Source organism: Rhinopithecus bieti, unplaced genomic scaffold, assembly GCF_001698545.2.
Source record: "Rhinopithecus bieti isolate Rb0 unplaced genomic scaffold, ASM169854v2 scaffold_38691, whole genome shotgun sequence".
Classification (NCBI taxonomy): Eukaryota; Metazoa; Chordata; class Mammalia; order Primates; family Cercopithecidae; genus Rhinopithecus; species Rhinopithecus bieti.
In genome coordinates this window covers 546,880-559,985 of record NW_016816690.1, presented here as the reverse complement: position 1 = coordinate 559,985, position 13,106 = coordinate 546,880, and the positions used below count along the sequence as shown (strand labels likewise).

The following is a 13,106-nucleotide window of genomic DNA, read 5'->3' as shown; positions in this document are numbered from 1 at the left end:
TGGTGACTCACACCTGGCTGCTTCTAAAATTTTTTAAATTTTATTTTCCACAGCTAGGTTTCTGATGAGATAGAACTCACTTTTCTCATTAATGAGGGTGGGATCTACTTTTATGTTTTCCCAATATGAAAAGTAATTGTCCCAATATCATTCACTGATTTTTTACTGCATATCAAAAGAAATGATTTATATGTTTGCTTACCTCAAAATTAATGTATATCCTCAAAATTAATGGATAACATTGATATGGCTAAACTCACCAAAAGTTAAATTGAAAGATAAGAGATAAACTGGGGAAAAATATTTGCTACGTAAATAAAAGAATGGTCATTCTCAAAATTTTACAAATCCATAAGAAATAGACAACTGAGTGGGGCGCAGTGGCTCACACCTGTAATCCCAGCACTTTGGGAGGCCGAGATGGGCAGGTCACGAGGTCAGGAGATCGAGACCATTTTGGCTAACACAGTGAAACTGCATCTCTACTAAAAAGACAAAAAGTTTAGCCAGGCGTGGTGGCAGGCATCTGTAGCCCCAGCTACTCGGGAGGCTGAGGCAGGAGAATCGCTTGAACCCGGGAGGTGGAGGCTGCAGTGAGCCGAGATCGCACCACTGTACTCCAGCCTGGAAACAGAGTGAGACTCCATCTCAAAAAAAGAAATATGCAACTGGTCCCACTGAAAAATGAGAAAAGGATATGAAAAAGCCATTCATAGAAGATGAAAAACCCAAACATATAATAAGCACATGAGAATATATTAAATCTCACTAGTAATCAGGGAAATGCAAATTAAAATAATGATACCATTTTTATCTATCAGATTAGAAAAAATAATAAACCCTAATAATATCAAGTATTGATGTAGATATGGAGAAATAATACTGTCATTCAATGCTGGCAAGAATGTAAATTGGTATTAACATTTTGTGAAGCAATTTGGCTATAACTAATAAAGTTGAAAATGCATATATTATACAATCCAGTAATTCCACTTCTAGTTATTTACCCTAGAAAAATGTTTGCATATGTACACAAGGAGATGTGTATAAGGATATCCATCGCAGCATTATGTTAATATCAAAATACTGAAAATAATGAAAACGCCCATCAATAGAGGAGTTTTTTTTTTTTTAAATTATGGTGTTTTCATATTACAGAATGTCTTATTGCAGTTAAAAAGGATAAAATGGCCGGGCGCGGTGGGCTCAAGCCTGTAAATCCCAGGCACTTTGGGAGGCCGAGACGGGCGATCACGAGGTCAGGAGATCGAGACATCCTGGTCTACACGGTGAAACCCCGGTCTCTACTAAAAAATTACAAAAACTGCCGGGCGACGAATGGCGGGCGCCTGTAGTCCCAGCTACTCGGGAGGCTGAGCAGGAGAATGGCGTGAACCCGGGAGCGGAGGTTGGCAGTGAGCTGAGATCCGGCCACTGCACTCCGCCTGGGCGACAGAGCGAGACTCCGTCTCAAAAAAAAAATAAAATAAAAAAATAAAAAAAATAAAAAGGATAAAATATATTTCTTTACAGATATGAATTAGATCTCAATGTTGAGTAAATAAAAGCAGTTTGAAGAAAGACATATGTACTATATCAGGTATTTTTTTTTCTTTTTTTTCTTTTTAGACGGAGTTTTACTCTTGTTGCCCAGGCTGGAGTGCAACGGCATGATCTCTGCTCACTGCAACCTCCGCCTCCTGGGTTCAAGTGATTCTCCTGCCTCAGCCTCCCAAGTAGATGGGATTACAGGCACCCGTCACCATGCCTGGCTAATTTTTGTATTTTTAGTAGAGACAGGGTTTCTCCATGTTGGTCAGGCTGGTCTTGAACTCCCAACCTTAGGTGATCCACCCACCTCAGCCTCCCAAAGTGCTGGGATTACAGGCATGAGCCACCACGCCTGGCCGATATCAGGTATTTTTGTTTTTGTTTTTGAGACAAGGTCTTGCTCTGTCAGCCAGACTGGAGTGCAGTGACATGATCATAGCTCACTGCAAATCAAGCAATCCTCTGGCCTCAGCCTCTGGAGTAGCTAGGACTACAGGTGTGCACCACTATGCCTGGCTAATTTTTTTACTTTTGAAGCAATGGGGTCTCACTGTGTTGCTATATCGGACTTTTAAAGCACATACACAAAATGTTAACAATCATTATTTCTAGATGTTGGGAATGCGTGTTAATTCTATCATTTTCTATATTCTATTATTAAAAGTTTTCAAAATAACAATGGAAAAAGAACAAGTAGGGAGCAGTTAATTGTTTCAAGTGACATACTCAGGTCAGGTAAGATAAGAACTGAACATTATACATTGGATTTAGCCATCAATAAGTCAGTCACAAATAGTTCTTAAACATTTACTAAGTAGAGGTCATTTTGACATGTCATAGAATGAGAAAGTAGAGTATAAGCCTAAAGGCAAGATATAACTTTCCTGATTTTGATGCTGCAGCTTTTACTTACATGATAATGATTGTTGTGGTGGTAGTGATGATAAAAGCTTCAATAAGCCACGTTGCAACTGCATAAAAATCTTAAATCTCCTGTAACAACTAATCACAAACTTTCTTCTTTGCTTAGGTAGGGTTTTTGGATCGGCAGAGGACATTGGCCTTGCTGGAATTGTTCTATGACCATAGTTCACAAAGGCTTAGGAGTTTACTTCGAAACCCACGACAATGTAAGTGCCACTCAGAGAGAGTATGTTCAAGCTGGAGTGTCACTTGATATGTACTGATATGATACACTGATATGATAACACAAGATTATTCTACCACCATGGAATCCCTTCACATAATAGCTCCTTTGATCATGATAACTGTATCTAGTTGTTTGTTCCCTCCACAAAATTCACTCTTCATCACAACTAGATGTATTTTTCACCACAGTGCAATACTCAAAAATTTTATATCAGAACTCAGTGAGAACTCAATTTTAAATTCATGCAAATGAAGAAATGCTCTAGTGACAGTCTGAATGTTTTGGAAATTAAGTTAGTAATGGTAATTCCATTTTATCAACCAAAAAAATTTTTTGAGACAGAGTCTTACTCTTCTTGCCCAGGCTGGAGTGCAGTGGCATGATCATGACTCACTGCAGCCTCAACCTCCCGGGTGGGAGATGATTCTCCCACCTCAGCCCCCTGAGTAGCTGGGACTATAGGTGTGCACCACCATGCCCAGCTAATTTTTTGTATTTTTAATAGAGAGAGGGTTTCACCCTGTTTCCAAGGATAGTCTCAAATGCCTGGGTGCTGGGATTATACGTGTAAGCCACTGCACCCAGCCTGGTAATTCCATTTTTAATACCCAACTTAAAATTATAAGATTTATAAGAATAATATTTCCTTTTCCCAAGCATTTTTACTTGTATACCTTTACTTACACAGTAAAATGTCCTTTTATGTTATTTCCAAGACAAATAGAATTGTGGGGTTTATTTTATTTTATTTTACTTTTCAGAGATGGGGTCTTGCTATGTTGCCCAGGCTGGGTTCAAACTCCTGGGATCCAGCAATCCTCCTGCCTCAGCCTCCAGAGTAGCCAGGACTACAGGCATGTGCCACTATGCTCAGCTTTTTTCATTTTTTTTTAAAGAGAAGGTATCGTACTGGCTGAGTTTCTCAAAGAATGTCTTTTTTTTTTTTTTTTTTTTTTTTTTTTTTTTTTGAGACAGAGTCTTACTCTGTTGCCCAGGCTGGAGTGCAATGGCGTGATCTCAGCTAACTGCAACCTCTGCCTCCCGGGTTCAAGCGATTATCCCTGCCTTATTCTCCCAAGTATCTGGGATTACAGGTGCCTGCCACCACACGCAGCTATTTTTTTGAATTTTTAGTAGAGACGGGGTTTCGCCAACTCCTGACCTCAGGTATCCACCTGCCTTGGCTCCCAAAGTGCTGGGATTACAGGCATTGAGCCACCACACCTGGCCAAGAATGTCAATATTTTATTTTTGTGTGAAGATTTATTACTTGGATACTTACAAATCTGTGGGTAATATACTTGGAGTATTTCTGAAAATTGTGACAATCACAATTTTATAGCTTACCACTACTGTTTTGGGAGAAACAGGAACAGTCTTGTGGCATGATTTCCACTCTTTATAGTACAGACACCAGGGTTTTACTGTTGTTGTTTAACAGTGGGATTCTGTGAATACTATCCAGTCTTTCCCTAGTATTCTGTTCCAGGTGCCCACATAAGTTGTAGAGAAAAATAACTGAGGAATGAAGAACAAAGAAGCGGGAAAGAGATAGGGGGGAAAATGAATGCTGGAAAAACATAGCCTCAGTGAAAGATTGTCATGGATAAAGACTTGCTTTTTATATTGCAGATATTGAAAATATATTTGAGACGAAAGATGTGTCCCCTTTCCCATCCCTATGTGATGCTTATTGTAGGGGACTACAAAGGTAGAGGACAAATTCTATTTGCCTTGGCAGTCTAAGCAACACTCCAAGTAGCAAAAGGGGAATCCTGTTTATTTCCAAAATCACGCCTTTTAGGAAGGGATGATTTCACTTAGTAGTATAAGTTATTTTGGATACCTTTTTACTTTTTATTGTGTTGCAGCCAAAGATAACTGATATTTATTTACAGCAATAGGTCTATATTACAATCTCTGTGCTCAATGCTTTTCTTTGCATTAATTTAATAGCTCTAATTCTGCATTATAAGATCAATGGTTTCAGTGAATATTTTGTTTTCTGCATTAGGGCCATTCATTGAATTTGAAGAGATAAACTTGACTGAGTTGTGGGGAGACATGGATAATCAGAAACACATTTATGAAGGTTTTGACGAAGTGCTCTTAGAGATGAATACATTACTTTCTGCAAAACATGCTAGCAAAACCCAAAGTAAATTATTAGAAAGTCCAGATCAACCTAAACTTGATGAACAGAGAACATCAACACCACCACCAAACCCACCAGAACAGTGGAGAGGAGTAACTGCAGAACAAGGACCACAAAGAATTTCAACTGAAGAACAAGGCAAAAAGTCAACTGCAGAACAAGAAATGTACACAGAATCAGTAATAGAACCAGGAACCCACACAGAGTCAACTCTAGAACAAGAGTCAAGTAGAGGGTTAGTAACAGAACAAGAAACACACAGAGAGTCAGCTACAGAACAAGGACAGCAAAAAGGGTCAATAGAAGGACAAAGACCACGCAGAGTGTCAGTTTCAGAACAAGGATCAAGCAGAGAGTCAGTTGCAAAACAAGGGGCACGCAGAGAGTCTATTGGAGAACAGGGGGCACGCAGAGAGTCAGTTGCAGAACAGGGGTCACGCAAAGAGTCAATTGCAGAAAAAGATCGACGCAAAGGGTCAGTAGCAGAACAAGGATCACGCAGAATGTCAACTGCAGAACAAGAATCACTCAGAGAGTCAATAATAGAAGAACCATACCAAAAATCAGAAGAAGCACCTTATGGAGAGATAATTTTAGAAGAGCAAGAAGACTCAACTTCACAATCAAGAAAAGATAGTATCTTAAAAAGTACAAAATATGGGGAGCCTCTACCCTCTGAGTACATTGAAGTCCCTCTACAGGAAAAGAGGTCTTGGGAACAAGCATATGAAGAGGAAGTATTCCTGAGTTCTGAACTGCAAGAGGAAGTTCCAACATTAAGTAGAAAAGATCAATTTTCAGGTAGTAATGCAGTTCTTCTACAACATCGGCTCCCTGTTTCATGGAATGGTTTTTAAAGTCTTTTCAGAAAATACTCATTTAAGTCAGAATTTTTTTTCTGGCATATCAGGTCATGCAAACCTCAGGCATATTTTGCTGCTCAACATGAGTCTAGACCTTGAACAATAATCAATTAAGTTAATTACATTCACCAGTGAAATGCAAGCCAGAATGTCTCTATTGTCAATTTACATATAATTTCCATTGTACTAGAGTATAGAAGTGTTTTAATTGGGTTTCTGGAAAGGTAGGAGAAGCCCTTTTGTTTTAAATGTAATGTCTGATACTAGAAACCACTTTAAAAATTTTCTTTTATTTCAACTGTAAATGGGTCTCACTTTCTTCAGTTAAATATAAAATATATGTTCTAGAAGAGTTTCTGAAAGTCATATTTAAGACAGAATGCACCCTGCATTTCAAATATTTATTCTCATGTCTTTGGTCAGAATTTAGGCATACAGTAGTTCTCCCTTATCCATGGTTTTGCTTTCCACAGTTTCAGTAAACCGCAATCAACCACAGTCAGAAAGTATTACATGGAAATTCTAGAAATAAACAATTCATACATTTTTAATTGTGCATCATTCTGAGTAGTATAATGAAATCTTGCACCTTTTGTTCAGTATGTCCATGTTGTCTATGTTACCTGCTCGTTAGTCACTTAATAGCTGCTGGATTATCAGATTGTCATTATGTTGCAGTACTCTTGTTCAAGTAACCCTTATTTTACCTAATAATGGCTCCAGTCACAAGAGTAATGATGCTGGCAATTTGGATATGCCAAAGAGAAGCCATAAAGTGCTACCTTTGAAGTGAAAAGGTGAAAGTTCTCAGCTGGGCACGGTGACTCATGCCTGTAATCCCAGCACTTTGAGAGGCTGAGGCAGGTGGATCACTTAAGCCCAGGAGTTCAAGACCAGCCTGAGCAACATGGCAAAACGCCATCTCAAAAAAAAATTAGCTGGGCATAGTGGCATGCACCTGTAGTCTTGGCTACACAGGAGGCTGAGGTGGGAAGATCACCTGAACCTCAGGAGTTTGAGCCTGCAAGAAGCCATGATTGCACCACTGCACTCTATCCAGCCTAAGCAACAAAGTGAAACCCTATCAGAAAGAAAAGAGAGAGAGAGAGAGGAAGGAAGGAAGAAAGGAAGGAAGGAAGGAAGGAAGGAAGGAAGGAAGGAAGGAGGGAAGGGATGAAAGTTCTCAACTTAGGAAAGAAAGAAAATTGTATTCTGGGGTTGTTAAAATGTACAGTAAGAACAAATCTTTTACTTATTAAATTGTGAAGAAGGAAAAAGAAACTCATGCTAGTTTTTCTGTCACACCTCAAACTGCAAAAGTATATGTACTATCTGCAGTTTCAGGCATTCACTAGGGATCTTGGAACATATCCGCCCAAGGATAAAAAGGGGGCTACTGTATAGTAATACCTAGCTGTGAGGGTGGCTGGGAAATATAGCCCTCATTTTGCACGGCCAAATTGGATACAATAATAGCTTTTGCTACAGAGCTGCTTTCAACAATTCAAGTTATTAACTTATTCACTGTGGTTGATTACAACACTACATATATGGGAAAGTACTTAGAGTTTTTCGTGTTCTATATGCAAGGCATTTCTATCACTTATTAACCTTAGAATAGCTAATGGAAGATGTAATGTCTAATTCATAAGCATTTTCATGTGTACCTTTTAGAAACTACAAAAAAGAAAGTTCAGAAAGACAAGTCCTGTGAACCCAAGTCCCAAAAAATAGAAGGAAAGTCATGGTCAGGTAACTCCTCATTTAATCCTCCTTTCATTTATACCCTAGAACAAAAATACTGTGAAAGTGAAGTTTGATTGGCTACGTTATGGAATGTGTTTTTACAGGTGAATTTTTTACTTGCAACTGGAAAATGAAGTATGTCACATTTGAAGATGAGGAACAGGCAAACTTAATCTATGGTAACTCCAGGTTCACAGGTACATGTTAACAATGAAAGTAGGAAGAATAGATGGCAGTCCAATAGATGGATTTAATTTACTCTGCTACTCGATGATAAAGACTGCATTTAGCTAAGGCAGAATAGGAAGGTGTTCCTTGCATTATTTTGTCCGTAAGCTGGTGAATCTAAATAAATACCAGATAGATGTATTTGATGGTGGTGTACTATTGATGGTGGCATGTGCTATTGATGAATGCTCTTCTGCTTTGAAACTTATCGTATTAGTAAACATTTTTTAACCATGATATGACCGTACCACTACTTTAAAGCTATAATCTAAGCATACAGAGAAAATCAGATACTAGATACTAAAACTCAATAGAAATCATTTCAGCTATGCCTTTCCCTGGTAGGGCCACATCTAAACATATGAGACAAGTGAGAATCTTATCTTGTTTTTGAAGATTTACAAAGAAAGATCTACTCAACAGAGCAGAGTAGTTTCTGGCTTTCAGACAAAGCATGTCTTTAACAATGATTGTTCCAAAAGCACTCATATTTCACTAAAATCCTATTATATTGTTTTGCCTTTCACATCAACAAGTTGTAGAACTAAATTAGATCAAGATTATCTTCTTCCTACCTGCAAATTTTTCTCTCATTTAAGCCTCAAATAACAAACTTTCTATCCTCAAATTTTCTGGTGAAAATGCATGGCATTGGTCAAGCTCTTGCAGTCTGCTAGTTCATGTTGTTCTTCTTAGTCATCTTTATATCAATTTTGCTTTATCAATGTATATAAAAATTGTGAGTAATCATTTGTTTGAGTCACATCAAATCTCATATAGAAGGGCATGAATGATTGAATCAATGAATAAATCAAATGGAAGTCACTTTGCTGACATTTTATGAAATATACTTCATATTATACTATTGAGCTAAAAGGTAAATATATTAGTCAAGACTCTTGGAGAAAGGAGTTGTGGTGGTGGTATTTAGTAATTTATTTAACTAGAAAGTTCAGAGTGCAGCTGTTTTCAGGCACAACTAGATTCAAAGGCTCAACAATAGCAACAGGATACTGTCTGTCTGCCTCTGAGCCCTGTTTTTCTGTGTCACTTTCAATTTGAGACAGTTTTCTCCATGCTGTGACAAAAATGGCCATGAAAGCATCTCTAAGCTTATATTCTACTAGTTCAGCAATCAGAGTACAAAAAGAATGATTCGTCCCTAATAGTTCTTCCAAAAGTTCTAAGGCTAACTCTCATTGGCCTATAGTAGGTTACATTGCTATCATATATGAATTGTTAGCCAGACGTATATCACATGACCATCCATGGCACCAGAGTGGGAGGCACAGTATGACCTGACTCATCTGAGCTGACAATGGAGAGATGTTTTTTCCAAAGAAAAAAGGAGGATGCTGTCCTCATGAAGGGAGCATGGATTCCTGACAGGCAAAAATAGCAGGTATTCATTACAATAGGCACTCATTTATTTTCCCTGACTGAAAGACTTGTTCACTTTACTGCTTGGTAATGTTTCCTGCTTGACAGATTTACACTCAATTGTCAGAAATATTCAGTCTTGCAAGGAGGTAAAAGGCAGAACTGCCTTCAATGGAGTTTCATTCAATCTGCTCCAGTTTGTGCAACTCCTGGAGACATTTGTTGGTGAAGACGCTCCCTTGAGTGTCAGCGAGACTCTCACCTCCTTTTTTAAGGAGGGCTATGTTGAAACAAAACAAGAGAAAATGAATGCCTTAGAACAGGTGGGTAGTATTATTTATTAATGATACAAATGAGGTCACTATTATAAGTAAATCTCTCAACCTCAATTGCTCCTGATATGGCTCATGTTAAAAAATGTACACGCGAACGGTCTCGTGGTGGCTCCAGCCTGTAATCCCAGCACTCTTGGGGTAGGCCGAGACGCGTGCGGATCATGAGCGTCATGTGATCGTGACCATCCTGGCTACCTCTGAACCCCCCTCTCTTACTAAAAAATCAAAAACTAGCCGCGGCGAACGTTGGCGGGCGCCTGTAGTCCCAGCTACTCGGGAAGCTGAGGCAGGGAGATGGTGTTAAACCCGGGAGGCGGGCTTGCAGTGAGCTGAGATCCAGCCACTGCACTCCAGCCTGGGCGGACAGAGCGAGACTCCCGTCCAAAAAAAAAGAAAAAAAAAAAAAAAAAAAAAATAGTACAACCAAACTGATCACTTTATTTCAACAAGCATAGCTGTTAAAGATTCTATTTTATCATCAAATATTCTAAGATCACACCCCAATAATAATTCTAAGATCACACCCTAATAATAACATGATTGACCCTGGCAGGAGATGGTTTATTGTACAGCTGTATTCTTTCTCTGAAAGTTGAGAAGCAGATATGGATATATGCAAAATATATGCAAAGATGTGTGTGTGTGCATTATATGCCTGTGTGTGAGTGTCTTTATGAGTACACACACCTGGGGTATGATTATGGCTGAGTATATATTTTTACTCATGAGCACCCAGGTAGTACATATTTCCTAAGAACTTACTACTTACTTGGGTGACACATTAGCTTATATGAACAATTTCTTGTCTCTTACATGAAATATGTAAATTACTTTCACTAAGCTTTTTCAGTAATCATCAGCCTTATGAGTCTTTTCAGCCTAATTCTAGACAATTCCCTTTACCTTCTCAATTCCAGTTCCTCCTACTTAATCAAAAGGTATATATTCATTTTATTTTGCATTTAAATCTATCTAGACATTAATTCAATTACTATCTCACTAATATAATTAGCCTAGTGAAAACTCTAAAAGATAAATAAAATTAATGTCAAATATAATCAATCTTAAATATAAAAAAAGAATTTTAAAACACAGCCATTTTCATTATTTAAACACTGCCATTCATTCCCCTTCACTCAAAACATATCCCTTAGGGCCAGGTGCAGTGGCTCATGCTTGTAATTCCAGTGCTTTGGGAGGCTGAGGAAGGAAAATCTCTTGGGCTCAGGAATTTGAAGTTACAGTGAGCTGTAATTATGCCACTCTATTCTATCCTGGGTGACACAGCAAGACTCTGTCTCTAAATAAAAATAATAATAATTTTAAAATCCCACTAAGAAGTCAGGCAGAGCACTCTGTGTATTTATCACATTTCTGAACAACTAGAGAAAGAGTGGAAAAGAATGGTCAAAGATTCTTAAGGTTTGTAGAAGAAATTTGCACACACACACACACAAAAAGATTCTTAAGGAATACTAATGCAGAGAATGCCTGTTGTTGTTCTTTCTCTTCAAAGCCAGTCAAGTTTAGCAGTGGGAGGTTGTATACCAACTTTAGTTGACACTAATGTTAATAAGTTCTGATAACCCCCTACCATGGGACCAAACAAGAATGTCTGTTTTGTTTTGTTTTTGTTTTGGCCTAGATGTAAAACAGAGAAATGGTATTTAAAGGATTAAAATTAATCACTGCATTTTCTTTTCTAAAAAATTGAAAAAAAAATTTTTTTAAGACTGAGGTCTCGCTATGTTGCTCAGGCTGGTCTCCAACTCCCTGCCTCAAGTGATACTCCTGCGTCAGCCTCCTGAGCGGCTGGATTTACAGGCATGCGCCACTGCTGAATCACTGCATTTTCCGTTAATATCATGCTTAGCCCCAAAGTAAACCTGTTTTAATAAAAGATGCTGGACTTTTTTTTGGAATAAACACTAGCACAATGAACATGTATCTTCTGTGCTTTATTATCTTGTTTGTATCCTAGTTTAGCCAAAATGCTTTCCAAGTCCGACGGAGGCTTCTGCTAGAAGCCATCTTTCAGAAGTGGGACAGTGATGGCTCAGGCTTCCTGGATCTGAAGGAAGTTGATGAACTCTTATACACATACAAGGAGGGAATGGAAAAAGAATCTATGAAGAAAGGTAAAATATAAGAATGTTCTTATTTAAATTGTGGTAATTAAGTTGGCTTCAAGTTTCCCAGTACACATATACACTTAAATACTGGTTATGCTAAAACCACGAGATAACCCTTCATGTCTCCTACTATAGCTATACATTTATCTTATTTATTTTTAATTTCTAAAAATAGAGATGGGAGTCTCACTGTGTTGCCCAGGCTGGGCTCTAATTCCTGGGATCCAGTGATCCTCCCACCTCAGCCTCCTGAGCAGCTGTAACTATAGGCACCTGCCACTGTGCCCAACTCTGGCTCTAATCTTTTAAGTGGAAAATAACAAGTGTTGGCAAGGATGTGAAAATATTAGAAGATTTATGCATTTGTCAGCACAGTCAGAAGTAGAATATGTTGCAGAATGCTTTGTCCAAAATCTTAAATCTATATAGTTAGATTCCTTCTGTATACCTGGCTACTCTCACTTTTAAGATTAAAAGAACCCAAGCCATTCCACAGTTCTGCTTGTTCTCTCTTCTTGTTTTATCTCTTTGTTTTCACTGGCTTACAAATTTCTCTTCAATTTACTAACTTCTTATTCTCCTTAGTGACTTTTTATGTATTATATTTTTCTCTTATGACCAATATTTACCAGTCAAAAGCCACTAAAATTCTCATTCCAGTATGATAAATTCCTTTCTTCATTTTATTAGATCTTAATTTAAATTATTTTTCTCTTCACTGGGTTTAAAGATTTAGCTGGCTAACTTTGGTGTACCAGATTTTCAGTTTTAAAGTATATAGTAAACAAGGGAAAGAACTGTCAAGATTAGTTAAGTTCTTCAGCCCTTTCAAAAATCATTGTATTGGTTGAGCTTCAAATGTTCCTAAGTTTATCGATTGTCATGTTCTCTTCAGTAACTATGTCTTCTACAAACTTTACATTATACTACCTGGCTTGTCTTATGATATATCCAAAGAGAATTTACTTAATGAAATTCCAAAAGGCATAATGATGTGATTTTCACTTATAAGATGGGCAAATTTCATAACACAAAGCCACATCCTACAGAGAACACTAGACAGTAGTTATAGCAGCTGCGTTCCAATACTGGATCTTCACTAAATGATTCTGTGATCTTTCGCAAGTTCCTTAACCTCCATAGACCCAGGTCTCCTTGTTTGTAAAATGAAGGCTTTAGATATGATGAATCTTAGAATTTAAGGAACCTAAGGGTAATGTTATAAGGAAGTCCCATATATTAGATGATATGGAATCCAATTACGTGGAATTATATGGAATCATATATGAGTAAGGTATAGCAATAGGGACAGATAGATAGCATAAAATATGAAGGATTAAGCCCAGCAAATGAGAACAAGGACAGCAATGAGGAGGCAGAATCTGCTGCCAGATAAAAATGTCTGCAAACAAGAATAATTATTCTCTCCAAGGGTAGGCTTATACAAAATGACTCTCAATAAACACATATTGGTAGCCATTTGGTCTGAGGAGATGATTGCTGAGCTGATGGCAGTATGGAAGAAGAAAAGCAGATTTATCTTCTTTAAAAGGAAGAAGATTCTAA

The 13,106-nt window shown here is 37.9% G+C and overlaps 1 protein-coding gene across 6 annotated transcripts in view; it reads left to right on the top strand.

Moving 5' to 3' along the window:
• Positions 1-13,106, top strand: part of EFCAB5 (EF-hand calcium binding domain 5) — a 149,649-nt gene that overhangs the window by 81,133 nt on the left and 55,410 nt on the right. For 5 of the 6 annotated variants that reach the window (XM_017855089.1, XM_017855084.1, XM_017855087.1 and 2 more), the window contains exons 6-11: positions 2,582-2,681; positions 4,716-5,657; positions 7,394-7,471; positions 7,570-7,662; positions 9,182-9,396; positions 11,390-11,546. In XM_017855089.1, the coding sequence (XP_017710578.1) occupies positions 2,582-2,681; positions 4,716-5,657; positions 7,394-7,471; positions 7,570-7,662; positions 9,182-9,396; positions 11,390-11,546 (1,585 nt within the window). The remainder of the gene's footprint in view (positions 1-2,581; positions 2,682-4,715; positions 5,658-7,393; positions 7,472-7,569; positions 7,663-9,181; positions 9,397-11,389; positions 11,547-13,106) is intronic. The other variant, XM_017855088.1, reaches the window with a different exon arrangement.